At 50.4% G+C, this 27,036-nt stretch overlaps 1 protein-coding gene across 1 annotated transcript in view; it reads left to right on the forward strand.

Moving 5' to 3' along the window:
- The window catches only part of ALG13 (ALG13 UDP-N-acetylglucosaminyltransferase subunit), a 273,986-nt gene that overhangs the window by 75,735 nt on the left and 171,215 nt on the right, over window positions 1–27,036 (forward strand). The window contains exon 10 of the mRNA XM_077485629.1: window positions 13,789–13,861. Coding sequence (XP_077341755.1) covers window positions 13,789–13,861 — 73 coding nt within the window. The remainder of the gene's footprint in view (window positions 1–13,788; window positions 13,862–27,036) is intronic.

Raw genomic sequence — 27,036 nt, forward strand, 5'->3', positions numbered from 1 at the left:
GGTCAGACGTCTTATTTGCGATTGCCCGACGCGATGGAACTCAACCTTCTATATGCTTGATAGGCTGCTCCAGCAGAAACGTGCAGTTAACGTCTACCTGTATGAACTCTGCGAAAGAAACGGTTCTGGGGAGCTGGGTTTTTTTTCACCGCGCCAGTGGCTGCTCATGCGCGACACATGCAGACTTCTGCGGCCATTTGAGGAGATCACCAAACTGGTCAGTCGCAGCCATGGCGCCATCAGTGACATGGTACCTTATGCCTTCTTTCTGGAGCGTGCATTGCGTCGTGTCATTGATCAGGCTGTGGAGGAGCAGGAGCGGGAAGATGAGGAAGTCGCAATGCTGGATGAATTCCCAGGGGGGGCTACTCTATCTGAGACAAGTCAACAACAGGAGTCTGATGAGGAGTCAGAGGAGGATGGTGCCGGGGCGGATGAGCAGGAGCAAGAAGAGCATGCTTTAAACCTTTCTGGGATCCCTGTTGTGCGAGGATGGGGAGAGGAGAATGAAGAGGACGACATTATCCTGGATGATGAGCAGGAGCCAGGCCACCACACCGCTTCCACTTTAGTGCAAATGGGGGCCTTCATGCTCCAGTGTTTTAATAGGGACCCCCGTATAAAAAGCATGAGGGTCAAGGACCAGTACTGGGTGGCAACGTACTTAGACCCCCGGTACAAACACAAAATGGCGGAAATGTTACCGCCGTCGCAGAGGGCTGTCAGAATGCAGCACTTCCAGGCCTTGCTTCGAGAAATGCTGCATTCTGCTTTTGCGTGCGCTGGCAGAGGAGCAATTCCCACTCCCAGAGAAGGATTTGCGGGTACCAATCCAACAGCGCCTGCAAGAAGAGGCCGGTTTGAAGATGTGTTGGTGACTTCGGATATGAGGTCATTCTTTCAGCCGACCCATCGACAGGTGTCATCCGGATCCAGCATCAGGGAACGCCTAGACCGTCAGGTGTCCGACTACATTGGGTTAACGGCCGATGTGGACGCTCTGAGGAGTGATGAACCCCTAGACTACTGGGTGGGCAGGCTTGACCTCTGGCCAGAGCTTGCCCAATTTGCAATCGAACTGTTGGCTTGCCCCTCATCCAGTGTCCTGTCCGAAAGGACGTTCAGCGCAGCAGGGGGGATTGTGACCGATAAGCGTACTCGCCTAGCTCACCACAGTGTTAACTACCTCACATTTCTAAAAATGAATGAGGCATGGATCTCGGAGGAATTCAACACATGTGATCAGTAGACCATGTATATGTCTATAAACAATTTTTGGAATCAAGCACACAGACCTTCTTAATTCATTTGGCTCACTTCCCTGACCCAAAAAAGCACACCGTACTATATGCCCCTACCCTCCTCTTTGAAGAGGTTGAGCGGTGTCATATTTCTACTGGGGCTGCTTATTATGAGGGGTTCCCACCATCCCTGTGCTGTGCTGACTTCCTCCTGGGTGTTCTTATTATGAGGGGCTCCCACCATCCCTGTGCTGTGCTGACTTCCTCCTGGGGGTTCTTATTATGAGGGGATCACACCATCCCTGTGCTGTGCTGACTTCCTCCTGGGGCTGCTTACGGTGCTGCTGTCAGCGCTGTATGTCACGGAGCTGCTGTCAGCGCTGTATGTCACGGAGCTGCTGTCAGCGCTGTATGTCACGGAGCTGCTGTCAGCGCTGTATGTCACGGAGCTGCTGTCAGCGCTGTATGTCACGGAGCTGCTGTCAGCGCTGTATGTCACGGAGCTGCTGTCAGCGCTGTATGTCACGGAGCTGCTGTCAGCGCTGTATGTCACGGAGCTGCTGTCAGCGCTGTATGTCACGGAGCTGCTGTCAGCGCTGTATGTCACGGAGCTGCTGTCAGCGCTGTATGTCACGGAGCTGCTGTCAGCGCTGTATGTCACGGAGCTGCTGTCAGCGCTGTATGTCACGGTGCTGCTGTCAGCGCTGTATGTCACGGAGCTGCTGTCAGCGCTGTATGTCACGGAGCTGCTGTCAGTGCTGTATGTCACGGAGCTGCTGTCAGCGCTGTATGTCACGGAGCTGCTGTCAGCGCTGTATGTCACGGAGCTGCTGTCAGCGCTGTATGTCACGGTGCTGCTGTCAGCGCTGTATGTCACGGAGCTGCTGTCAGCGCTGTATGTCACGGAGCTGCTGTCAGCGCTGTATGTCACGGAGCTGCTGTCAGCGCTGTATGTCACGGAGCTGCTGTCAGCGCTGTATGTCACGGAGCTGCTGTCAGCGCTGTATGTCACGGAGCTGCTGTCAGCGCTGTATGTCACGGTGCTGCTGTCAGCGCTGTATGTCACGGAGCTGCTGTCAGCGCTGTATGTCACGGAGCTGCTGTCAGTGCTGTATGTCACGGAGCTGCTGTCAGCGCTGTATGTCACGGAGCTGCTGTCAGCGCTGTATGTCACGGAGCTGCTGTCAGCGCTGTATGTCACGGTGCTGCTGTCAGCGCTGTATGTCACGGAGCTGCTGTCAGCGCTGTATGTCACGGAGCTGCTGTCAGCGCTGTATGTCACGGAGCTGCTGTCAGCGCTGTATGTCACGGAGCTGCTGTCAGCGCTGTATGTCACGGAGCTGCTGTCAGCGCTGTATGTCACGGTGCTGATGTCAGTGCTCTGTATTACGGTGCTGCTGTCAGTGCTCTGTATCTCCTGCACCCTCTTGTTTGCCTACCCTGGTCCCTGACCTTCCCTCTCCTCCATTGCCTTCATTAGCTCCATAGTCCTGAATTGTCAGAACAATTTCCCAAATAAAAAAAAAATGCTTGTAGTTATCGATCCCAAATTCACCTCATACATGTATTATGCTATTGTCCAGGTGGTGGGACTACGTGCTACCCCCTAATAATTACCCCGTGGCCGCAAATTCGACCTAAAGGTTTGCGAAATTCGCCTCCCATTGAAGTCAATGGAGCCCGCGGCGAACGGTCGTTTTCGCGAACGTTTGTGTCCGTTCGCGTTTCGCGTTCGCGAAACGTCCCGTCGGAAGTTCGTCCATCACTATTCCCATATATGACTTATTTTGACAAGTTCATTTACAAGGAATGGGGTCGACCGCAACTGACCCTTTCGGTCCCCAAATACATGGCGGGTGTTGCCCCTTTAGGAGGAGAGCATTCTTAAAAAGTGGTCGGCTCCTCCGGTCGGGGACCTCCAGTATTCAGGTTAAACAAAGTAACCACAATCCCAGTAGAGGGGACTCCTGCCTTTTAAGGACCCCGCGGACAGGAACGCCGAGGCAGTGGCTCGTTCCTTGTTTACGGTTGTGGGGTCAACCATATGACCAGTACTGGCATCCGCATTTGTGTCGCAGACAGAGTGGGCAAAACTTGCACTACGAATTGGGAGAACAGCAGGCTTCTCCTGTCTGCGTGGAACTAGCAGACCAACTAGTTCAAGGCCTTGAGTACGTTTGTGATGCGGCCCTGGATACCCTCCCCCTGTTATCCAGGGCTTCAGTGTCAGCAGTGGTGCTAAGGGGGTTGATTTGGTTGAAATGCTGGCCTGCTGAATAGGCATCCAAAAAAAGCCCTTCCTTGGCGACCGGCTCTTTGGAGTCTCTTTGGATGACATTATTAAGAATGCCACAGGTGGTAAGGGTACTTCACTACTACAGGCCAGGAAGGCTAAGGAGCCAAGCCATAGGCAAGGGCCCTCTTTTTTTCCGCTCACAAACTGCTTTTTTGTCTGCCTGGAGCTTCGGCTAGATGTCCCCAGCCCGACAGGACGACCACGGAAGGACAGAAACGTCCCTGGAACCGCAAGCCTACAAACAAAAGTGCTACCGTATGAAGGTTTGCCCCCTGCCATGACTCCAGTAGGGGGGGGGGGGTCACCTTCGGGAGTTTGCAGCTCGGTGGTCCTCTCGACTGTCCGACCAATGGGTCTGCGATCTGATTTCCTATGACTACAAGATAGAGTTCCTCTCTTGGCCGCAAAACGGATTCTTCCCCTCAGCATACCCGTACTCCCGGCTCGACACGAGGCCCTCTTGGGGGCTGTAAGGGACCTGCTGAATCACGGGGTGATTGTACCTGTTCCGGAATCTGAACTTTTTCAGGGGTTCTACTCAAACCTATTTTGTAGTTCCCAAGAAGGAAGGGCTACGTCCAATCTTGGATCTAAAAGCCCTCAATCACTTTGTGAAAGTGCAGAGGTTCAGAATAGAATCAGTTCGCTCAGTAGTCACTGCACTCCATCAAGGGGACTCCCTGGCGTCCTTAGACATCCAGAATGCGTACCTGCACATACCTAAATGCATCTGGCATCAAAAGTTGCTGCAATTTGCAGTCGGAAGCCCACTACCAGTTTGTGGCTCTTCCTTTTGGTCTAGCATCAGCCCCTTGAGTCTTTACCAAAGTATTGGCTCCTGTGTTGGCGTTGCTATGGCAACGCAGGATCGTGATCGTGGGTTACTTAGACCATCTCCTCCTGAGAGCTTCTTCCGCCTCAGAGTTAGAGGATGGTGGCAATCACCATGCAGACCCTGCAAGAATTTGGGTGGCTGTTGAATCTAAAGTCTGTGATTGTACCGACCCAGCGTCTGGAGTTCCTAGGCTTGCTGTGGGACTCCAGGGAAGCGAGAGTGTTTCTCCCTTCAGACAAGCTGCACTCTCAGGGCCGCGGTAAAACTGCTGTTGAACCGCAAGTGGTCATCGCTCCGTTTCTGTATGCGAGTCCTGGGTCTCATGGTGGCCTCCTTCGAGGCAGTACCATATTACCAGTTCCACACCAGAGTCCTGCAGAAGGGGATCTTGACAAAGTGGGACAAATTTCCGTTGTCCCTGGATCTGGTGACTGAGGTCCCTGGTGCTTCAGTCCGAGAAGTCGTTCCGACCTCTGAAATGGACGGTGATCACAACGGACGCCATCCTATTTGGCTGGGGTGGAGTGATGGGAGTTCAGTCGACTCGGGGCCTCTGATCGACTGAGGAATCCAAGTTGCAATCAATCTGCTTGATCTGAGAGCGATCAGGCTATGCCTCTCCACATGGTTGATAAGACTGCAAGGGCGTCCGATCAGGATCTAGTCAGACAACACCCCGGCTGTGGCATACGTCAATCACCAAGGAGGAACAAGAAGCTCAGCCGCCGCACGGGAAGTCGCTCACATACTTTGGTGGGCAGAGCGGCATGTACTGGCCCTGTTGGCCATTTTACATCTCGGGTGTGGAGAACTGGCAGGCGGACGATCTGTTGTCAGATGCTGGACACAGGAGTATGGGCGTTGCATCTGGAGGTGTTCAGGCTACTGTGCCTGGCCTCCCGTCTCAATTGGTAGGTGCTGAGATTCATGTCCAGGACAACAGATCTGTGGGCAGATGCGCTGGTGGCTCCATGGGATCAGTACCAGCTGATCTATGCCTTTCCTCCACTGAAACTGTTAAGTCTGCTTTGCAGAGTGGAAGCCGAGGGGATCCCACCAATACTGGTTGCCCCAGATTGGCCTCAGCTTCCTTGGTACGCAGACCTACTGCGCCTGGTGGCAGACGCTCCCTGGCGACTGCCTTTGAGAGAGGACCTTCTGTCTCGAGGTCTGATTCTCCATCCTGCTTTACCGTCGCTGGTTTTAACGGCATGGCTATTGAGAGCCAGGTGTTGAGGAACCGGGGTCTGTCGGACTCGGTGATCCCAACTATGTTGAGAGCACGGAAATCTTCTTCCCGGAAGATATATCTTCATACCTGGAAGGCCTACGTCTCCATGTGTGAGGAGAAAGGATGGCGTCCGCGCTCCTTTTTTCTATATCCAGGATCCTGCTGTTTCTTCAGCAAGGGGTGGGCCAGAAATTGGCATTAAGCACCATTTTAAGGACAAATATCAGCTTTGGCTGTCCTTTTTCAGCGACCTCTGGCATCTCTCTCTAGTGAGTACTTTTGATCTGAACTTGGTAGATAATGGGGTAATGGGGAGATTCCCCTTTTTGACTCTTTCCCAGAAAGTGGTCTTTCTAGTGGCCATCACATCGGCCAGGAGGGTTTCTGAACTGGCGGCCTTGTCCTGCAAGTCGTCCTATCTGGTTATCCACAAGGATAAGGTGGTGTTGCGTCCGCAACCGTCTTTTTTTTTCTGCTGAAGGTGGTCTCGGCGTTTCACATCAATGAGGACATTGTGTTACCATCTCTGTGTCCTAAGCTGACCCATCCTAAGGAAGTGGCTCTTCATGCTCTGAAGGTGTATTTGTCTGCTAGGGCTCCCTTCCGGAAGTCAGACTCACTGTTTTGATGGCTGGTCCAAAGAAGGCATGGCAGTCTCGTTGGCCACCATTTTCCAGGTGGATCAGGCAGAGTGTAGTACAAGCCTACCCTTGAAGGGGCAGGTGCCCCCTTCCATGAGGGCAATCGGAACGTCTTGGGCCTTCCGACATCAAGCGTCTGTTGCTTAAGTGTGTAAATCGGCGACCTGGTCGTCTGTCCACACGTTATCAAATTTCTACAAGGTAGGTTTCGGTGCATCGGGTGATGCCTGTTTTGGCCGCAAAGTTTTGCAGGCGGCTGTATAGTTGCAATTGCATATGCAATTTTTATTTTTCCGTTTGTGTTGTTTTTTTGGGGTAAAAATGCAGTACCTTTTTTTTTTTTTTTTTTTTTTTTTTGTGGTGGTTTTTCCACACACTAGTCTGTGGGTGTAAGTTTGTTCTAGTTCCCACATGCCACGGTGGGTGAAGGTTTTTATGCTGTTTTTACCACCCCTTGTTTTGGCACTGCTTGGGTATGTCCCAATGGTCTAAAGAGAAGCGGTGTCAGTCGGTGAATATAAGAGAAAATAGGATTTTTTGTACTCGCTGTTCTCTGTAAATTCACCGACCGACACAGCACCCGCCCCTCCTATTTTTCTTTACGTTATACTGCTTGTTGACCTACTGAGGCTGCAGTAGCATGCTGAGGGGTTGTTACCTGAGGGACCGCCCCTTGGACGGAACTAGAAAGTTCTAGTTTTATTATCACATGTTAACATGTAATGCCTACTCCTCTGTGTCAGTCGGTGAATTACAGAGAAGGATTTTACGGTGAGTACAAAAAATCCTATTTTCTCTTGCGTTCACCGACTGACACAGCTCCTTTTAGACCATCAGGTTGTTACGCCACCTTCAGTAGAGGACTAGGCAGAACATGTTAACATGTACAACAAAACCAGAACTTTCTAGTTCTGCCCAAGGGGGGGTCCCTTAGGTAACAACCCCCCAGCCTGCCTCCTGCAGCCTCTGGTGTTTTTTTTTTTTTTTTTTTTTTTTCTGCCTAGTGAAGGACCTAGGAACCCTGTGTGTGTGTGTGTGTGTGTGTGTGTGTGTGTGTGGTGGTTTATTTTTTTTTATTTTTTCATGCAGAAGTTTTGCTTTTTGCGCAAGATTAAGATCCTGTGATCTGCTATCAACAGCCGGCTGGGTGACAGGCTGGATAACCTTATCCTTGTAGTCTCCCTGGCCAGTGAGTGTGCAGACCAGAGCTCTGTGCTGGGTCTGGCATGATATGCCCCTCAGCTCCAGGGGTGGCCGGTGAGCATAATTGATCCAGGGCATGCATGACCGGGCTACTGATGTCTGCGTCAGTGTGCCGGGCCAGCAGCAACCCCATACTGATCGGAGAGTGGGGATGTGATGGCATGTTCCCCAGCTCTGCAGGACTGGTAAGTACAGCTCTCCCTGCCTCGGTGGGGCTGAGCAGCTGGGCATTCCTTGGGAGGTCGATTCGCAGGTCCCATACCTCCCTCTCTTCTCTCCATGTCCCTATCTCCCCCCCCCCCCCCCTTCCCTATGGAGGATGCTGCATGGGCTGCTGAGGTGTGTGTGCCATAGACAGAAAGGGGCTCTCGCCTGGGCTGGGGGCTGCACTTGGTAGCTGTGCCCTGGATGTCTCCCCTGGGTGTCCGGAGGCGGTGTCTGCTGATCGCTGTAGCGCTGTTTGCCGCCATTTCCTCTGCCTATTTTCGCTGTCCCTCATTGCATACAGTGCTTGGCATCCATTTTTGGTGTGACCAGGGAGAAGCATGGTCTGACTCCATTTTACTGTAGTCCGGCAGCCATGTTCCCTGTGATTATGTCCTTTTTACTGGATGCTCGACGGCCATTTTGCTAAACCCTGAACACTTTTATTTATTTTTTTTCATGCTCAGAGCTGTACTCTGGGGCTCATCACAGCGGGGTTTTCTCTCACAGGCATCTGGGAGCTGACAAGGCACACCTAGCTGGACAGCACAGAACTCGGTCAGGGTGGTGAGTCCTGCGGTGGGGGTCTCTCAGCCTGCGGCAGTTAGGAGGGTGGGACCATCACTGTCCTCAACAGGTGGCAGACAGGGTAGGGTCAGCATGGCTTCAGAAACTGGTGTTTCTTCCCCCGAAATCCAGGCAATTGCAACCGGTTTGCCTGCAGACAGTGCAGTGCCTCTGGGCGCATTGTTGGCGGTCCTTAACATGTTCGTTGCCAAGATGGAGGCGGTGCGTAGGCGCAAAGGTGGTAAAAAGTGGCCCCTGCCGCCCCCCCCCTCCGTTCTTCGGGGAGAGCTCTGACATAGACTCGGGCCCTGCTGCGGCTGGTGACCCCTGCTCTGTTTCAGATGATGCTGACCAGGACCGATTGGACAGTGAGGATGAGTCCCCGTCTGGGTCCGTCCGTGATAAAGCACTTATTGGAGCACTTATCACAGCTGTGACTGATGAGAAGGAGACAGCAGATCCCTCTGCTGCTGTAGTGGTCCCTTTTGGGTCCCGTAAGCCAGCCTGTACACCTAAGGTATTTCCCTAACTTACTTATTTTGAGAAGTTCATATACAAGGAATGGTTGACCGCAACGGACCTTCTCGGGCCCAAAATACATGGCGGTGTGTTACCCCTTTGAGGAGAGCCTTGTCAAAAAAATGGTCGGCGGCTCCGGTCGTGGCCCCCCCAGTATCCAGGTTAAACAAAGTAACCACGATCCCGGTAGAGGGAACTCCTGCCTTTAAGGACCGCATGGACAGGAAGGCCGAAGGCAGTGGCTCGTCCCTTGTTTATGGTTGTGGGGTCAGCAATGCGAACACTGGCATCTGCACTTGTGTCACAGACACTGAGTGGGCAAAACTTTTGCACCTTAAATTGGGAACAGGCTTCCCCTGTCTGCGTGGAACTAGCAGACCAACTAGTGCAAGGCCTTAAGTATGTTTTGTGAAACGGCCCTGGATGCCCTCCTTCTGTTATCCAGGGCTTCAGTGTCCAGCAGTGGTGCTGAGGAGCCTGATTTGGCTAAAATGCTGGTCAGCTGACCAGGCATCTAAAAATGCCCTGACGGATTTACCCCTCCTTGGTGAGCGGCTCTTTGGAGCCTCATTGGGTGACATTAAGAAGAGTACCTTACTCCCACAGGCCAGGAAGGCTAAGGAGCCACGTCCGTAGGCAAGTGCCCTCATATTTCAGTCACAAACTTTTTCGTCCGCCGGGGCTTCGGCTAAACGTCCCCAGCCCGACAGGATGACCTCGGAAGGACAAAAGCGTCCCTGAAACAGCAAGCCTGCGAGCAAAAGTGCTACCGAATGAAGGTTTGCCCCTGCCCGCAACACGGGTGTGGGGTCACCTTCAGGAGTTTGCAGCCTAGTGGGCCTCTCGGTTGTCCGATCAATGGGTCTGTGTTCTGATTTCCTCTGCCTACAAGATAGTTTCTCTCTTGGCCACCAAACGGATTCTTCCCCTCCCAGCATACCCGTACTCCCAGCTTGCCGGGAGGCCCTAATGGGGGCGGTAAGGGACCTGCTGAGTTTTGGGGTTCTGCTCCAATCTGTAGTCCCCAAAAAGGAAGGGGTACGTCCAATCTTGGACCTAAAAGCTCTCAATTACTTTGTAAAAGTACAGAGGTTCAGAATGGAATTTGTTCGCTCAGTAGTCGCTGCACTCCATCAAGGGGACTCCCTGGCATCTTTGGACATCCAGAAATGTGTACCTGCACATACCAATATGCCTTTGGCGTCAGACGTTTCTGCGATTTGCAGTTGGGGAAGCCCACTACCAATTTGTGGCTCTCCCTTTTGGCTTGGCATCAGCCCCCTGAGTCTTTACCAAGGTATTGGATCCTGTTTTGGCGTTGCTGCGACAACGTGGGATCGCGATCATAGGTTACCTAGACTATCTCCTCCTGAAAGCATCTTCCACCTCAGAATTGGGGGAGGATGTGGCGATCACCATGCAGACCCTGCAGGAATTTTGGCGGCTGTTGAACCTAAAAAAGTCGGTGATCGTACAGACTCAGTGTTTGGAGTACCTAGGCTTACTGCTGGACTCCCTTCAGACAAGCTGCAGACTCTTAGAGCCACGGTAAAACTGCTGATGAACTGCGGGTGGTCGTTGCTACGCTTTTGCATGCGAGTCCTGGGACTCGTGGTGGCCTCCTTTTTGAGACTGTACTGTATGCCCAGTTTCACACCAAAATCTTGCAGAAGGAGATATTGACAAAATGGGACAAATCTCTATTATCCCTGGATCGGCAGATTCAGATGAGCCAGTCAGCCAGGGACTCCCTGCCCTGGTGGCTGAGATCCCTGGCGCTTTGGTCCGGGAAGTCATTCCTACCTTTACATTGGACAGTGATCACAACGGACGCCAGCCTAATTGGCTGGAGTGGAGTAATGGGAGTACAGTCGACCCAGGGCCTCTGGTCGGGGAGGAATCAAAGTTGCCGATCAATGTGCTTGAGCTGCGAGCAATCAGGCTAGGCCTGTCCACATGGTCGATAAGACTCCGAGGGCGTCCGATCAAGATCCAGTCAGACAATGCCACGGCGGTGGCATATGTCAATAATTAAGGCGGAACAAGAAGCTTGGCCGCCGCATGGGAGGTCGTTGACATCCTTCAGCGGGCAGAGCGATTGACTACCGGCCCTATCGGACGCTTACATCCCCAGAGTGGAGAACTACCTAAGTTGCCAGATGCTGGACCCAGGAGAAGGAGCTCTGCATCCGGAGGTGTTCAGGCTACTGTGCCTGCGATGGGGCACTCCAGACGTAGATCTTCTAGCCCCCTGTCCCAATCAGAAAGTGCTGAGGTTCGTGTCCAGGAGAAGATCCTTGGGCAGACGCGTCAGACGCACTGGTGGCTCCGTGGGGTCAGTACCAGCTGATCTATGCCTTTCCTCCCCTAAAGCTGCTATCACATCTTCTCTGCAGAGTGGAGCCCGAGGGGTTTCCATTAATACTGATTGCCCCTGGTACGCAGACCTAGTGTGCCTGGTGGCGGATGCCCCCCTGGCGACAGTCGTGACCTGTCTCAAGGTCTGATTCTCCACTCTGCTTTGCCATCGCTGGTTTTAATGGCATGGCTATTGAGAGCCAGATGTTGAGGAACCAGGGCCTTTCGGACTCAGTGATTCCAACTATGTTGAGAGCACGGAAATCTTCTCGGAAGATATTCTTGTACCTGGAAGGCCTACATCTCCATGTGTGAGGAAAAAGGATGGCGTCCACGCTCCTTTTCTATATCAAGGATCCTGCTGTTTTTTTACAGCGAGGAGTAGACCAGAAATTGGCATTAAGCACCATTAAAGGACAAATATCAGCCTTGGCTGTCCTTCTCCCTTTTTTTTTTTTTTTTTCCAGCGACCCCTGGCGTCTCACTGTGTACTTTTGTTCAAGGGGTCCGACCATGTAGTTCCTCCGGTGGGTCCACCGTTAACGCCAGGTTCAAATCCCATGGGGGTATCGGCTCTCCAGAAACCGCCATTTGAGAATATTGGAGAGATCCCTCTGTTGACTTTTCCAGAAAGTGGTCTTCCTAGTGGCCATTATGTCGGCCAGGAGGGTTTCAGAACTGGCGGCCTTGTCTTGCAAGTCTCCCTATCTGGTTATCCACAAGGATAAGGTGGTGTTGCGGTTCGCAACCTTTTCTGCCGAAAGTGGTTTCGGCGTTCCACATCAATGAAGACCTTGTGTTACCATCTGTGTCCTAAACCGACACATCCTAAGGAGGTGGCCCTACATTCCCTGGACGTGGTCCCTGCTCTGAGGGTGTATTTGTCCACTACGGCTCCCTTTCAGAAGTCAGACTCCTTTGTTTCGGTGGCTGGTCCGAAAAAAGGCATGGCGGTCTCGTCGGCCACCATTTCCAGGTGGATCAGACAGATTGTAATAAAGGCCCATTCCACTAGGGCAATTGGCAATCTTGGGCCTTCTGACATCAAGCGTCTGTCGCTCAAGTGTGTAAGCAGCGACTTGGTCGTCTGTTCACACCTTTACAAAATTCCACAAGGTAGATGTCAACTTTTGCAGGCGGTCCTGTAATTTGCAATTGCACTTAAAAGTGAAAAAACTTAAAAGTGAAAAAAACTGAAAAAATTAAGTAAATGTACTGTTGCATTTGTTACCGCTAGTTTTTTTGAGGCGGTGTGTCGGGTAGTGACTCCCAGATTGAGGAGCACTCTGTTTTTTGTGGGTAAAAGTTCTATGCTGTTCCCACATTCTTGGTTTTTTTTTGTTTTGTTTTTTTTGGGTGAATTTTTATACGGTTTCCCACCCCTCGTTTTGGCACTGCTTGGGGGTGTCCTGATGGCCTAAGAAAGGAGCTATGTCAGTCGGTGAACGTAAGAGAAAATCTAATTTTTTTTTATTTTATTTTTTTTGTACTCGCCGTAAAATCCTTTTTCTCTGTAGTTCACCAACTGACACAGCACTCTCCCCTCTTATTTTTGTTTACATTATGCTGCTTGTTGACGTACTGGGGCTGCAGGAGGCAGGCTGGGGGGTTGTTACCTAAGGGACCGCTCCTTGGGCAGAACTAGAAAGTTCTGGTTTTGTTATAAATGTTAACATGTTCTGCCTAGTCTTCTCCTGAAGGTCACATAACAACCCGATGGTCTAAGAAAGGAGCTGTGTCAGTCGGTGAACTACAGAGAAAAGGATTTTGTTCAGATGTCTAAGGGGTTTAATCAAATAGTCAGTTTTCTCTTCAATGGGTGTGGGACTGGACTGGGGCACTGATTGAAGTAGATGGCACTGCCATCATAGCATTTTCTGCACGGATTATAGAAATTACCCTAACTGATTAAGAATATGTGAAAGAGGGCAATGATGGAAAGCAGAGGAAACTGAATAAACATTTGTGAAGCCCAGTAAAGACTGCCCTCTTGCCTACATCAAACAAATGATGCATGTCTTCTATAAAGTCAACAAACCGCATTGATGGTTGACTTGTGATAAAACGTGATAAACGTGATAAAACGTGTGGACTTTGACTACCCCACTCTTAACTGTAAGTGGGCAGAATGTTGATCTACTAGAAATTTTTTCAAATTTATGGTGGCTAATTGGTATTATGTACTCCTATTTTTATAAGCAACTATATAGGCACATAATGCAGTTAGCTTTTTGCACAGGTCTATAGTAATAGTTTTCTGAAAAAAAAATGGTCACTAACTCGTTTTAGTGTTTTTCAGGTTTGGTGACTTATATCTTTTTACAGTAGAACTGAAGGCACATTTTTTATTTTTTAACCGTTGTGTCCCATTTTATAGAGATTTCCTTTCATTTCCTGCCCCATACAAGAAGTGAAAGGAAATCCATCCAAAGTGAGTTTTACCTGGTTGTTATTGGGGTCACAAAAAACTAGTGTCAAAGATTTTTCCCTCTATTCTGGTCATGATTACTTGAATTTGGAAGGACCAATAATATAAAAATAAACAATTTGAGATTAAAACTAGCTCACGCATGGGTTATCTAGTTTATCCTCCTTTTTATGATTATTGGATTGCTGGATCTGTTTTGAGTAACACAATATTTCATTATTATTAAAATTTTTCTTTTTTTTATATATTTTTTTCCCTTTCCTAGTCAGAACTTTATTTTGTATAAAAGCCCTGGAAAACCACCTACATATGCCACTGATCTTAACTGTGATGGAAAGGTAGGTTTTTACAGAGGTGGGTCTGGTGGTGACATTTTGTGCACTTATGTAAACGGACCTACAAATGTTGTTGCAAGCACCCAAAGACGTATGCATATATTTTTGCATTAGAGCACCATTAACCTTTAAAGTGGATGTAAACACGAAATTTTATTTTGATGTCATAATGTAGAGTATAAGATTTCCTATCATTTGAGCCCAGTCTTGCCACAGAGTTAATCCAGCTCTGAGCAATCCTCTTATTGTTCAGTGAGATAAATCTTGACAGACAGAGAAAAACTTTGTCAAATCCTCCCCCTTGCTGTGACGGACAGGTGATTTACATATCTCGTGCACTAGCCTAAGAGACATGAATTATTTTTTAATTCCCGACCCACTCCTTTCTTCTGCTGCTCTGCCAGGATTGGATGTTCCACACCTGAGCATAATTGGGCATGCTAAAGTCGTGGTTACTTTCCTGTCTTTTCACTGGATGTTAGAGATCATAGCAGAAGTTCAGTGTAAGATACACAGGTGAAAATGCATGTTGACAAGGGGCAGTGTAGAGGTGAGCGGGGAGTCTGACATCACGACTCAACCCACCGAGCTCCAGACAACAGACTCACCCACGGAATATGCAGTTTTTTTGGGTCTCATGACAGACAGAGGGGAGACATTTTACAGGTAAAGATACATGCAGGAGGCATGTATATGCTTATAGATTACCCCTATGGCAGTAGTTTAGAAAGGATGACATTGGGTTTACATCCACTTTAACCACTTAAGGACCAAGCCCCTTTCTGAGATTTGTTTACATGTTAAAAGCTGTTATAGATTTTTTTTTCTAACACCATAGAGAATAAAATGGCTGTCATTGCAATACTTTTAGTCGCACCGTATTTGCGCAGTGGTCTTACAAGCGCACTTTTTTTTTTATATTCACTGACCGACACAGCTCCTCTCTTAGCCATTGGGTTGTTACGCCACCTTTAGGAGAATACTAGGCATTACATGTTATGTAAAACACAGAACTTTCCAGTTCCGCCCCAGGGGCGGTCCCTTGGGTAACAACCCCACAGCCTGCCATGCAGTTATCCGTTTTATTTTGCCTAGTGAAGGAGAAGGACCTAGGAACCCTGACTGGTCCAATGGTCTGTCTTTTTTATTTTTTATTTTTTCTGCAGAAGCTTGGCTTTTTGAGCAAGATGATAGATCCTGTGATATGCTATCAACAGCCGGCTGGGTGGCAGGCTGGATACCCTTAATCTTGTAGTCTCACCAGCCTGGCCATCGAGTGTGTGCAGGTCGCAGCTCCGCGCTAGGCTGGCCACGCCGAAACCTCCGCTCCCAGAGGTGGTCAGTGAGCCTTTATGCTCCGGGGCACACATATGACTGGGCTACTGATGTCTGCGTCAGTGTGCCAAGGCCAGCAGCCACCCTGTACTGATCAGAGAGTGGGTCTGTAATGGAATGTCTCCCAACTCTTCAGGACTGGCAAGTACAGCCTTCCCTGCCTCAGTGGGGCTGAGCAGCTGGGCATTCCCTGGAAGGTAGATTTGGGGGTCCCTCATCTCCCTCTCTTCTCTCCCTATCTTCCCTCCCCCCCCCTCTCCCTGTGGGGGATGCTACATGTGGCTGCTGAGCGGTATGTGTTTGTCTGTACAGGGGCTCTCCGGGTGGGGCTCTAACCTGGGGGGGGGGGGGCTGCGCTGGCTGGCTGTGTCCTGAGTCCTGTTTCTCATGTCCCTGGAGGTGCCTGTGAGGCTGTGCCTGTGTCCCTTGCAGTGCTGATCACCGCCATTTCTTCAGCTCTGTCCCTCATGGTTTCAGCATCAGCGGCCATATTAGGTGTGTGTGCAAGGGAAAGCATCCTCTCCTGGGCTTCGGCTGCCATTTTCCCTGTGATTTGTCCTGATACTGGACACCAGCGGCCAATTTTTTAGAAGCCTGAACACGCTGCCGCTAGAGAAAGCTGAAGAAACGCGTGTCCCTGTGCTCTGTGGCCATTTTCCCACTGTTTTAGGTCCTTATATTGTACGCTGGGTGGCCATTTCCTTTGAGCCTGAGCACATTGCAGAGTGATTTCAGCACCATTAGCAGCAGCTTTCACTGACACAGAGCGGATTACTCTGCACCTGGGAGCCAACAGAGACCACAGGCACTACTTGCTGGATAGCGCAGAATCTTTCAGGGTGGTGAGTCCTGCAGGAAAGAGCCCCTCAGCCAGCAGCAGTAAGGAGGGTGAGACTGTCACTGTCCTAAGCCCACTTCAGGTGGCAGACAGGGTAGGGCATGGCTTCAGAAACTGTTTGTTCCCCCGAAATCCAGGCAATTGCAACCGGTTCACCTACGGAATGCACAGTGCCTTTGGACACCTTGTCGGCAGTCATCAATTTGTTCGTTGCCAAGATGGAGGCAGTTCGTGGGCGCAAAGGTGCTAAAAAGCAGACCCTGCCCCCCCCCCCATCCTCTGGGGAGAGCTCTGCAGATTAGGGCCCTGCTGAGGCTGGTGACCCCTGCTCCTGTTTTTTTTTTTTTTAGATGACTCTGACCAGGACTGTTTGGACAGTGAGGATGAGTCTCTGTCCGGGTCCGTGCGCGACAAAGCACTTGTTGGAGCACTTATCACAGCTGTGCATGATACCCTGAAAATTCAGGAGCCAGCAGATCACTCTGCTGATTTAGCGGTCCCTTTTGGGTCCCGTAAGCCAACCTGTTCACCTTTTAGGTGTTCCCGTATATCATCTGACTTATTTTGACAAGTTGATTTACAAGGAATGGGGTCGCCTGCAACGGACCTTTTCGGTCCCTAAATACATGGCGGTGCATTGCCATTTGAGGAGAGCCTTCTCAAAAAGTGGTCGGCTCCTCCGGTCATGGACCCTCCGGTATCCAGGTTAAACAAAGTAACCACGATCCTGGTAGAGGGGACTCCTGCATTTAAGGATCCCACGGACAGAAAGGCCATGGCAGTTGTTCGTTCCTTGTTTACGGTTGTGGGGTCAGCTGTGCGACCAGTACTGGCATCCGCACTTGTGTCGCAGACACTGAGTGGGCAAAACTGTTCCACACAGACAGGAGAAGCCTGTTCTCTCAATTCACGGTACAACTAGCAGACCAACTAGTGCAAGGCCTTAAGTACGTCTGTGACGCGGCCCTGGATACTCTTCCCCCGTTATCCAGGGCTTCAGTGCCGGCAGTGGTGCTGCGGTGCCTGATTTGGCTGAAATGCTGGTCTACCGACCAGGCATCCAAGAGAGCCCTGACTGATCTGATGTTCCTTGGTGACCGGCTCTTCGGATCCTCTCTGGATGACATTAAGAGTGCCCTACTCCCATAGGCCAGGAAGGCTAAGGAGCCACGCCGTAGGCAAGGGCCCTCCTTTTCCACTCATAAATGGCTTTTTCGTCTGCCCGGAGCTTCGGCAAAACGTTCCCAGCCTGACAAAACGACCACAGAAGGACAAAAACGTCCTGGGAACCGCAAGCCTGCGAGCAAAAGTACTACCGCATGAAGGTTTGCCCCTGCCTGCAACACGGGTGGGGGGGTCACCTTCGGGAGTTCCCAGTGGACCTCTCGGTTGTCCGACCAATGAGTCTGCAATCTGATTTCCTACGGCTACAAGATAGAGTTCCTCTCTTGGCCGCAAAACGGATTCTTCCCCTCCAGCATACCCATACTCCTGGCTTGCCGGGTGGCCCTCTTGGGATCAGTAAGGGACCTGCTGAATCACGGGGTGATAGTACAGGTTCTGTAATCAAATGTTTCTGGGGGTTCTATTCAAACCTGTTTTTACTTCCCCAGAAAAAAGCCCTCAATCACTTTGGGAAAGTGCAGAGGTTCAGAATGGAATCAGTTCGCTCCATAGTTGCTGCACTTCATCAAGGGGACTCCCTGGCGTCCTTAGACATCCATAATGCATACCTGCACATACCCATATGCCTTCAGCATCAAAAGTTTCTGTGGTTGGCAGTCGGGGAAGCCCACTACCAGTTTGTGGCTCTCCCTCTTGGTTTGGCATCAGCCCCTTTGAGTCTTTACCAAGGTATTTGCTCCTGTTTTGGCATTGCTGCGGCAACGCGGGATCGCGATCGTGGGATATCTAGACCATCTCCTCCTGAGAGCATCTTCCGCCTCAGAGTTAGAGGATGTGGCGATCGCCATGCAGACCCTGCAAGAATTTGGGTGGCTGTTGAACCTAAAAAGTCGGTGGTAGTACAGACTCGGCATTTGGCGTACCTAGGCTTGTTTCTGGACTCCAGAGAAGTGAGTGTTTCTCCCTTTGGACAAGCTGCAGACTCTCAGAGCCGCGGTAAAACTGCTGATGAACCGCAAGTGGTCGTTGCCTTGCTTTTGTATGGGAGTCCTGGGTCTCATGGTGGCCTCATTCAAGGCAGTACCATATGCCCAGTTCCACACCAGAGTTCTGCAGGAGGAGATCTTGACAAAGTGGGACAAATCTCTGTTGTCCCTGGATCGACAGATCCGGGTGAGCCAGTTGGTCAGATTCCCTGATCTGGATTCTCAGTCCAGTGGCTGAGGTCCCCAGTGCTTCAGTCCAGGAAGTCGTTCCTACCTCTGAAACGGACAGTGATCACAACAGACGCCAGCCTAACTGGCTGGGGTGGAGTGATGGAGGTTCAGTTGGCTCAGGGCCTCAGTTTGAGCAGATTGATCAGCAACTTGGATTCCTCTGACCAAAGAGCAATCAGGCTATGCCTCTCCACATGGTCAATGAGACTTCAAGGGCGTCCGATCAGGATCCAGTCAGACAACGCCACTGCAGTGGCATACTCCAATCACCAAGGAGGAACAAGAAGCTCAGCTGCTGCACAGGAGGTCACTCACATACTTCGGTGGGCAGAGTAACATGTACCGGCCCTGTCGGCCATTTACATCCTGGGAGTAGAGAATTGGCAGGCAGATTACCTAAGTCGCCAGATGCTGGACCCAGGAGAACGGGTGTTGCTTCTGGAGGTGTTCAGGCTACTGTGCCTGTGATGGGGAACACCAGACGTGGATCTTCTGGCCTTCCGTCTCAATCGGAAGGTGCTGAGATTTGTGTTCAGGACAAGAGATCCGTGGGCAGATGCGCTGGTGGCTCTGTGGGATCAGTACCAGATGATCTACACCTTTCCTCCACTAAAACTGTTACCACATCTGCTTCACAGAGTGGGGGGGGGGGATCCCAGTCATCTGGTTGCCCCAGATTGCCCCAGATTGGCCTCAGTGTCCTTGGTGCGCCTGGTGGCAGACACCCCATGGCCACTGCCATTGCAGGAGGACCTTCTGTCTCGAGGTCCGATTCTCCATCCTGCTTTACCATTGCTGGCTTTAACGGCATGGCTATTGAGAGCAAGGTGTTGAGGTACCGGGGTCTGTCGGACTCTGTGATCCCAACGATGTTGAGAGCACTGAAATCTTCTCTTAAGATATATCATCGTACCTGGAAGGCCTACATCTCCATGTTTGAGGAGAAAGGATGGCATCCGTGCTCCTTTTCTATATCCAGGATCCTGCTGTTTCTTCAGCAAGGAGTAAACCAGAAATTGGCTTTGAGCACCATTGAAGGACAAATTTCAGCTTTTGGCTGTCCTTTTTTTTTTTTTTCCCAGCGACCCCTGGCGTCTCAATCTCTCTAGTGAGCACGTTTTGTCCAAGGGGTCTGTCGTGTAGTTCCTCCAGTGCGTCCACCGTTACCCTCTTGGGATCTGAATCTGGTGTTGTCGGCGTTGCAAAAACCGCCATTTGTCTTTCTAGTGTCCATCACATTGGCCAGGAGGGTTTCTGAACTGGCGGCCTTGTCCTGCAAGTCGCCCTATCTGATTATCCACAAGGATAAGGGGGTGTTGCGTCCGCAACCTTCTTTTCTGCCAAAAGTGGTCTCTGCGTTTCACATCAATGAGGACATTGTGTTACCGTCCTTGTGTCCTAAGCCGACACGTCCTAAGGAGGTAGCCCTTCACGCTCTGGACGTGGTTCGGGCTCTGAGGTTGTATTTTTCTGCCACGGCTCCCTTCCGGAAGTCAGACTCGCTGTTTGATTCAGTGGCTGGTCCAAAGAAAGGCATGGCGGTCTCGTCGGCCACCATTTCCAGGTGGATCAGACAGATTGTAGTACAAGCCTACGCCTTGAAGGGGCAGGTGCCACCCTTTCCGGTCACGGCCCACTCCACAAGGGCAATTGGAACACCTTCGGCCTTCCGACACCAAGCTTCTGTCTCAAGTGTGTAAAGCGGCGACCTGGTCGTCTGTCCACACGTTTATCAAGTTCTACAAGGTAGATGTCAGTGCGTTGGCAACTGCCTGTTTTGGCTGCAAAGTTTTGCAGGCGGCTGTATAGTTTGTATATGCAATTTTTTTTTCCTTTGTCTTTACCCCCCCAAAAAACAGTGCCTTTTTAAGGTGATGCACTGTTGCATTAAATTCTGCAGTTTTTGGTGCGGTTGTCGGTAGTTTTTTCTTTGTTATACTGCTTGTTGACGTACTGATTACTGCATGGGCGGAACTGGAAAGTTCTGTTTCATAACATGTAATGCCTAGTATTCTCCTAAAGGTGGCGTAACAACCCAATGGCTAAGAAAGGAGCTGTCGGTCAGTGAATTACAGAGAAAAGGATTTTACGGTGAGTACAAAACTATTTTATTTTAATAAAAAAAAAAAAAAAAAAAAAAAGACAACAGTAAAGTTGGCCCAATTCCTTTTTTATTTTTATTTTTTTATTTTTTATTAAAATAAGACAACAGTAAAGTTGGCCCAATTCCTTTTTTATTTTTATTTTTTTATTAAAATAAGACAACAGTAAAGTTGGCCCAATTCCTTTTTTATTTTTATTTTTTTATTTTTTATTAAAATAAGACAACAGTAAAGTTGGCCCAATTCCTTTTTTTTTTTTTTTTTTTTTTTCATATATATTGTGAAAGAATGTTGCGCCGAGTAAATTGATAAAAAGAATTTTTTTTTTTTTAATTTCTTTATTTTTACACTGTTCTTTAAAAAAAAAAAAAAAAAAAAAAAAAATGGTGTCACTTTTTTTATTCCTATTTAGTAAAGTAATGTAAACATCCCTTGTAATAGAAAAAAAGCATGACCAGACCTCTTAAATATGTTTACACTAAAATGCAATTAAAAAATTGTCATTTGAAGAAAAATGGCCCTTTAAGAGCTGTGGGCGGAAGTGATGTTGTGACATTGCTTCTGCCCTGCAATGACCATCTTCCCCTCGTCTCCATACCCAGTAAGGACAAGGATCTTGTCGGCTCTGGTAAGCGGCGGAAGGCACCCGGAGAGCGGTGGAGCAGCGCCCTTTCCCGCCACCATTAAAAGTGATCTTGTGGCGAATCCACCACAGAGACCACTATTATGGGAAACCAGACAACCTGCCGAAGATTTTACCAGGGTTATGACAGCTAGCTGCTGCAATAAAAAAGATATACCTCTTCAAATTTAGGATGTATATCGGCGTGTGGCAGTCTGGAAGGGGTTAAGTTGTCACTTGAATATGCAAATATTAACCTCTGCTATCAAAGCTGCCCTTTATTTTGATGTACCACTAGAGAAATGATCTGGCCATTTTTTTGTTGAAATATCTAAACACCAGGTATTTAGGGCACTGTGGAACATCACTGAAGATAAATGCAAGCATCTCTGGGTGCCTACATAAGTCTCATGCAGATTTACAGTGATAAATGTCATACAGATTGGCTTTTAAAGGAATACTTTTTTTTTTTTTTTTTTTTTTTCTGTTTCGTATACTGACTGACAAAGCTCTATTAGTCTTGACCATAGGGTTATTATGCCACCTTCAGGAGAGGACTAGGCAGAACATGTAATACATGTGAAAAAACAGAACTTTGCAGTTCCGCCCACGGGGCGGTCCCTCTGGTAATAACCCCTCAGCCTGCCTCCTGCAGCTCAGTTTATTTCTGCCTAGTGAAGGAGATGGACCTAAGCTCCCTGTGGGACCATCGGTCCTGGGATTTTTTTGATGGATTTTTGCCTTTTTGTGCAAGATTTTAAGATCCTGTGATCTGCTATCAACAGCCGGCTGGGTGGCAGGCTGGATATTCTAGATCCTTGTAGTCTCCCCAGCCTGGCCATTGAGCTACACGCTGGGTCACCCTCGACATGCCCCTCAGGCTCCAGGGGCGGCCGGTGAGCATCACGCTCCAGGGCACACATATGACTGGACTACCAATGTCCTTGTCACAGTGTGTGTGGCCAGCAGCCACCCTGTACTGCTCGAAGAGTGGGTCTGTGATGGGATGTCCCCAGCTGGTCCAGATGGCAAGTACAGCTCTCCATGACTTGGCGGGATTGAGCAACTGGGCATTCCCTGTGAGGTAGATCAAGGGGTCCCTCTCCTCCTCCTCTCTTCTCTCCCTGTCCCTATTTTCTCTTATATTCACCGACTGACACAGCTCCTCTCTTTAGACCATTGGGTTGTTGCGCCACCTTTAGGAGAGGACTAGGCTTAACATGTAATGAAAAAACTCAGAACTTCTAGTTCTGCCTAAGGGGCGGTCCCTTAGGTAACAACTCCTCAGCTTGCCTTGCAGCTTCATTTTTATTGTGCCTAGTGAAGAAGGACCTAGGAACCCTGACGGGCTCATCGGTCCATGTTTTTTTCTGCAGAAGCTTTACTTTTTGCGCAAGTTTAAAGATCCTGTGATCTGCTATCAACAGCCGGCTGGGTGACAGGCTGGATACTCTTATCCTTGTAGTCTCCCCAGCATGGCCAGCAAGCGTGTGCAGACCAGAGCTCTGCGCTGGGTCGGCCACGACAGGCCTCAGCTCCAGAGGTGGTCGGTGAGCGTTAATGCTCCGGGGTACACATATGACCGGGCTACCGATGTCTGTGTCAGTGTGCCGTACTGATCGGAGAGTGGGTTTGTGATGGACTGGTAAGTCTGCAGGACTAGTAAGTATAGCTCTCCCTGCTTCAGTGGGGCTGAGCAGCTGGGCATTCCCTGGGAGGTCGATTCGGGGGTCCCTCACCTTCCTCTCTTCTCTCCCTTTCCCTATCTTCCCTCACCCAACCCCCCCCCCCCCCCCTCGTGGGGTATGTTGCATGAGGCCACTGAGCGGTGTGTGTCATATACAGGGACTCTCCGGGGGAGCTCTCACCTGGGGGGGACTGCGCTGGCTGGCTGTGCCCTGGAGGTGTGTGAATCTCTCCCTGGGGGTGTCTGGAGGCTGTACCTTTTGATCGCTGCAGCGCTGTTCACCGCCATTTCTCTGCCTGTTTGTTTCACTGTCCCTCATGGTATACAGTGTTCGGTGCCCATCTTTGGTGGAGCAAGTAGCAGCACTTTTCTGTAGCTTGGCAGGCATTTTCCCTGTGCTTATGTCCTTTTATACTGGACACTCGGCGGCCATTTTCTTGAAGACTAAGCATGTTTTTGATCAGTTTCAGCGCCATTTGCAGCAGTTTTGGACAGCGCAGTGGGTTCTCCTATGGACCTGGGAGCTGACACAGGCACTACTAGCTAGACAGTGCAGAAGCAGTCAGGGTGGTGAGTCCTGAGCTTCTCAGCCAGCAGCAGTTAGGAGGGTGGGACCATCACTGTCCTAAGTCCCCATCAGGTGACAGATAGGGTAGGGTCAGCATGGCTTCAGAAATTGCTGTTTCTTGCCTCGCAATCCAGGCAATTGCAACCTTTTCGCCTGCAGACTGTGCAGTGCCTCTGGGTGTTTTGTCAGCGGTCCTCAATTAGTTTGTTGCCAAGATTGAGGTGGTGCGTGGGGCCCCTGCCCCCCCCCCCCCGTCCTCCGGGGAGGGCTCTGACGCAGACTCGGGCCCTGCTGTAGTTTACAGATGACTCTCTGACCAGGACCATTCGGACAGTGAGGATGAGTACCCGTCCAGGTCCGTGTGTGACAAAGCGATTGTTGGAGCACTCATCACAGCTGTGCATGATACCCTGAATATTCAGGAGCCAGCAGATCCCTCTGCTGATGTAGCGGTCCCTTTTGGGTCCCGTAAGCCAGCCCGTTCACCTAAGGTGTTCCCGTATCTGACTTATTTCGATAAGTTCATATACAAGGAATGGGGTCGACCGCAACGGACCTTTTCGGTCCCCAAATACATGGCGGTGTGTTACCCCTTTGAGGAAAGCCTTCTCAAAAAATGGTCAGCTCCTCCGGTTGTGGACCCCCCCCCCCCCCAGTATCCAGGTTAAACAAAGTAACCACGATCCGGTAGAGGGGGCGCCTGCATTTAAGGACCCCACGGACAGGAAGGCCAAGGCAGTGGCTCATTCCTTATTTACGGTTGTGGGGTCAACCATGCAACAGGCTTCTCCTGGCTGTGTGGAACTAGGAGACCAACTAGTGCAAGGCCTGAAGTACATTTGTGACGCAGCCCTGGATACCCTTCCTCTGTTATCCGGGGCTTCAATGTCAGCAGTGGTGCTGAGGCTCCTGATTTGGTTAAAATGCTTGTCTGCTGACCAGGCATTCAAAAAAACTCTTGACGGATCTTCCCTTCCTTGGCGACCGGCTCTTTGGAGCCTCTTTGGATAACATTACAAAAAATGCCACAGGTGGTAAGAGTACACTACTCCCACAGGCCAGGAAGGCTAAGGAGCCACGCCGTAGGCAAGGGCCTTCTTTCTCCGCTGACAAACTGCTTTTTTGTCTGCCTGGGGCTTCGACCAAGCGCCCCCAGCTCGACAGGACGACCTCAGGGACGCTTTGGTCCTTCAGGAACCGCAAGCCTGCGAGCAAAAGTGCTACCGCATGAAGGTTTGCCCCTGCCCACAACACGGGTGAGGGTCACCTTCGGGAGTTCCCAGTGGACCTCTCGGTTGTCCGACCAATGAGTCTGCAATCTGATTTCCTCAGGCTACAAGATAGAGTTGCTCTCTTGGCCGCAAAACAGATTCTTCCCCCTCCAGCATACCCATGCTCCCGGCTCGACAGGAGGCCCTTTTGGGGGCGGTAAGGGACCTGCGGGGTGGTAGTACAGGTTCCGGAATCGGAATGTTTCCAGGGGTTCTATTCAAACCTGTTTGGATGTACCCCTTCCTTTTTGGGGACTACAATCTTTGACCTGAAAGCCCTCAGTTACTTTGAAATTACAGAGGTTCAGAATGGAATCGGTTCGCTCAGTAGTCGCTGCACTCCAAGGAGACTCCCCTGGCGTCCTTGGACATACCCATATGCCCCCGTTATCAGAAGTTTCTGCGATTTACAGTCCGGGAAGCCCACTACCAGTTTGGCTCTCCCTTTTGGTTTGGCATCAGCCCCCCGAGTCTTTACCAAGGTATTGGCTGCAATTTTGGCGTTGTTGCGACAACGCAGGATCGCAATCGTAGGTTACCTAGACTATCTCCTCCTGAGAGCATATTCGGCCTCAATTAAAGGAGGATGTGGTGATCACCATGCAAACCCTGCATAAATTTGGGTGGCTGAACCTAAAAAAAGTCGGTGCTCATACTGAGTCAGCGTTTGGAATACCTTGGCTTACTTTTGGACTCCATGGAAGTGGGAGTTTTTCTCCTTTCAGACAAACTGCAGACTCTCAGACCCGTAGTAAAACTATTGATGAACCGCAGGTGGTCGTCTCTGCGCTTCTGCGTGTGAGTCCTGGGCCTCATGGTTGCCTCCTTTGAGGCGGTACTGTACACCCAGTTTCACACCAGAGTCTTGCAGAAGGAGATATTGACAAAATGGGACAAATCTGTTATCCCTGGATTGGCAGATTCAGGTGAGCCAGTCAGTCAAGGACTCCCTGCTCTGGTGGCTGAGGTCCCCTGCACTTCGTCTGGGAAGTCGTTCCTACCTCTACATTGGACAGTGATCACAACGGACTCCAGCCTGACCAGCTGGGGTGGAGTACTGGGAGTACAGTCGACCCAGGGCCTCTGGTCGGGGGAGGAATCCAAGTTGCCGATCAATGTGCTCGACCTCCGAATGCTCAGGCTATGCCTCTCCACATGGTTGAGACTACGAGGTAGTCTGATCAGAATTCAGTCAGACAATGCCACGGCAGTGGCATATGTCAACCATCAAGGAGGGACAAGAAGCTTGGCTGCAGCATGGGGAGGACGCTCTCTTCCTTCAGTGGGCAGAGCGGCATGTACCGGCCTTGTCGGCCATTTGCATCCTGAGAGTAGAAAACTGACAGGCGCACTACCAAAGTCACCAGATGCTGGACCCAGGAGAATGGGCGTTGCATCTGGAGGCATTCAGGCTACTGTGCCTGCGGGGGGGCACACCAGACATTGATCTTCTGGCCTCCTGTCTCAATCAGAAGGTGCTGATATTCGTATCCAGGACAAGAGGTCCTTGAGCAGACGCGCTGGTGGCTCCGTGGGGTCAGTACCGACTGATCTATGCCTTTTCTCCGCTAAAACTGTTACCACGTCTGGTTTGCAGAGTGGAGGCCGAGGGGATTCCAGTAATACTGATTGCCCCTGGTATGCCGACCTGCTACGCCTGGTTGCGGACATTCCCCGGCGACTACCATTATGAGAGGATCTTCTGTGTCAAGGTCCGATTCTCTATCCTGCTTTACCATCGCTGGTTTTAACGGCATGGCTATTGAGAGCCAGGTGCTAAGGAACCGGTGCCTGTTGGACTCTGTGATTTCAACTATGTTGAGGGCACGAAAACCTCCTTGGAAGATATACCATCATACCTGGAAAGCCTACATCTTCATGTGTGAGGAGAAAGGGGGGTGCCCACGCACCTATTCCGTTTCCAGGATCCTGCTGTTTAAACAGCGAGGAGTAGACCAGATATTTGCTTTAAGGGACAAATATCAACCCTAGCTGTGTGGGGTGTTGTGTGTTTTGTTTTTTTGTTTTTGTTTTTTCCCCAACCACCCCTGGCATCTGTCTCCTAGTGAGCACTTTTATTCAAGGGGTCCGGCATATAGTTCCTCCAGTGCGTCCACCTTTACACCCGTGAGATCTGAACCCGGTGCGATCAGTGCTTCAGAAACTGCCATTTGAGAACATCAAGGAAATCCCCTTGTCTCTTTCATAGAAAGTCGTCTTCCTAGTGGCCATTACATCGGCCAGGTGCGTTTCGGAACTGGCGGCCTTGTCTTGCAGGTCACCCTATCTAGTTATCCATAAGGATAAGGTGGTGTTGCGTCAGCAACCTTCTTTTCTGCCGAAGGTGGTTTCGGCGTTTCACATCAATGAAGACATCTTGTTGCCATCTCCGTGCCCTTAACCGACATCCTAA

Source organism: Lithobates pipiens, unplaced genomic scaffold (genome assembly GCF_037356315.1).
Source record: "Lithobates pipiens isolate NorthernLeopardFrog02 unplaced genomic scaffold, aLitPip1_a1.2 Scaffold_1, whole genome shotgun sequence".
Lineage (NCBI taxonomy): Eukaryota > Metazoa > Chordata > Amphibia > Anura > Ranidae > Lithobates > Lithobates pipiens.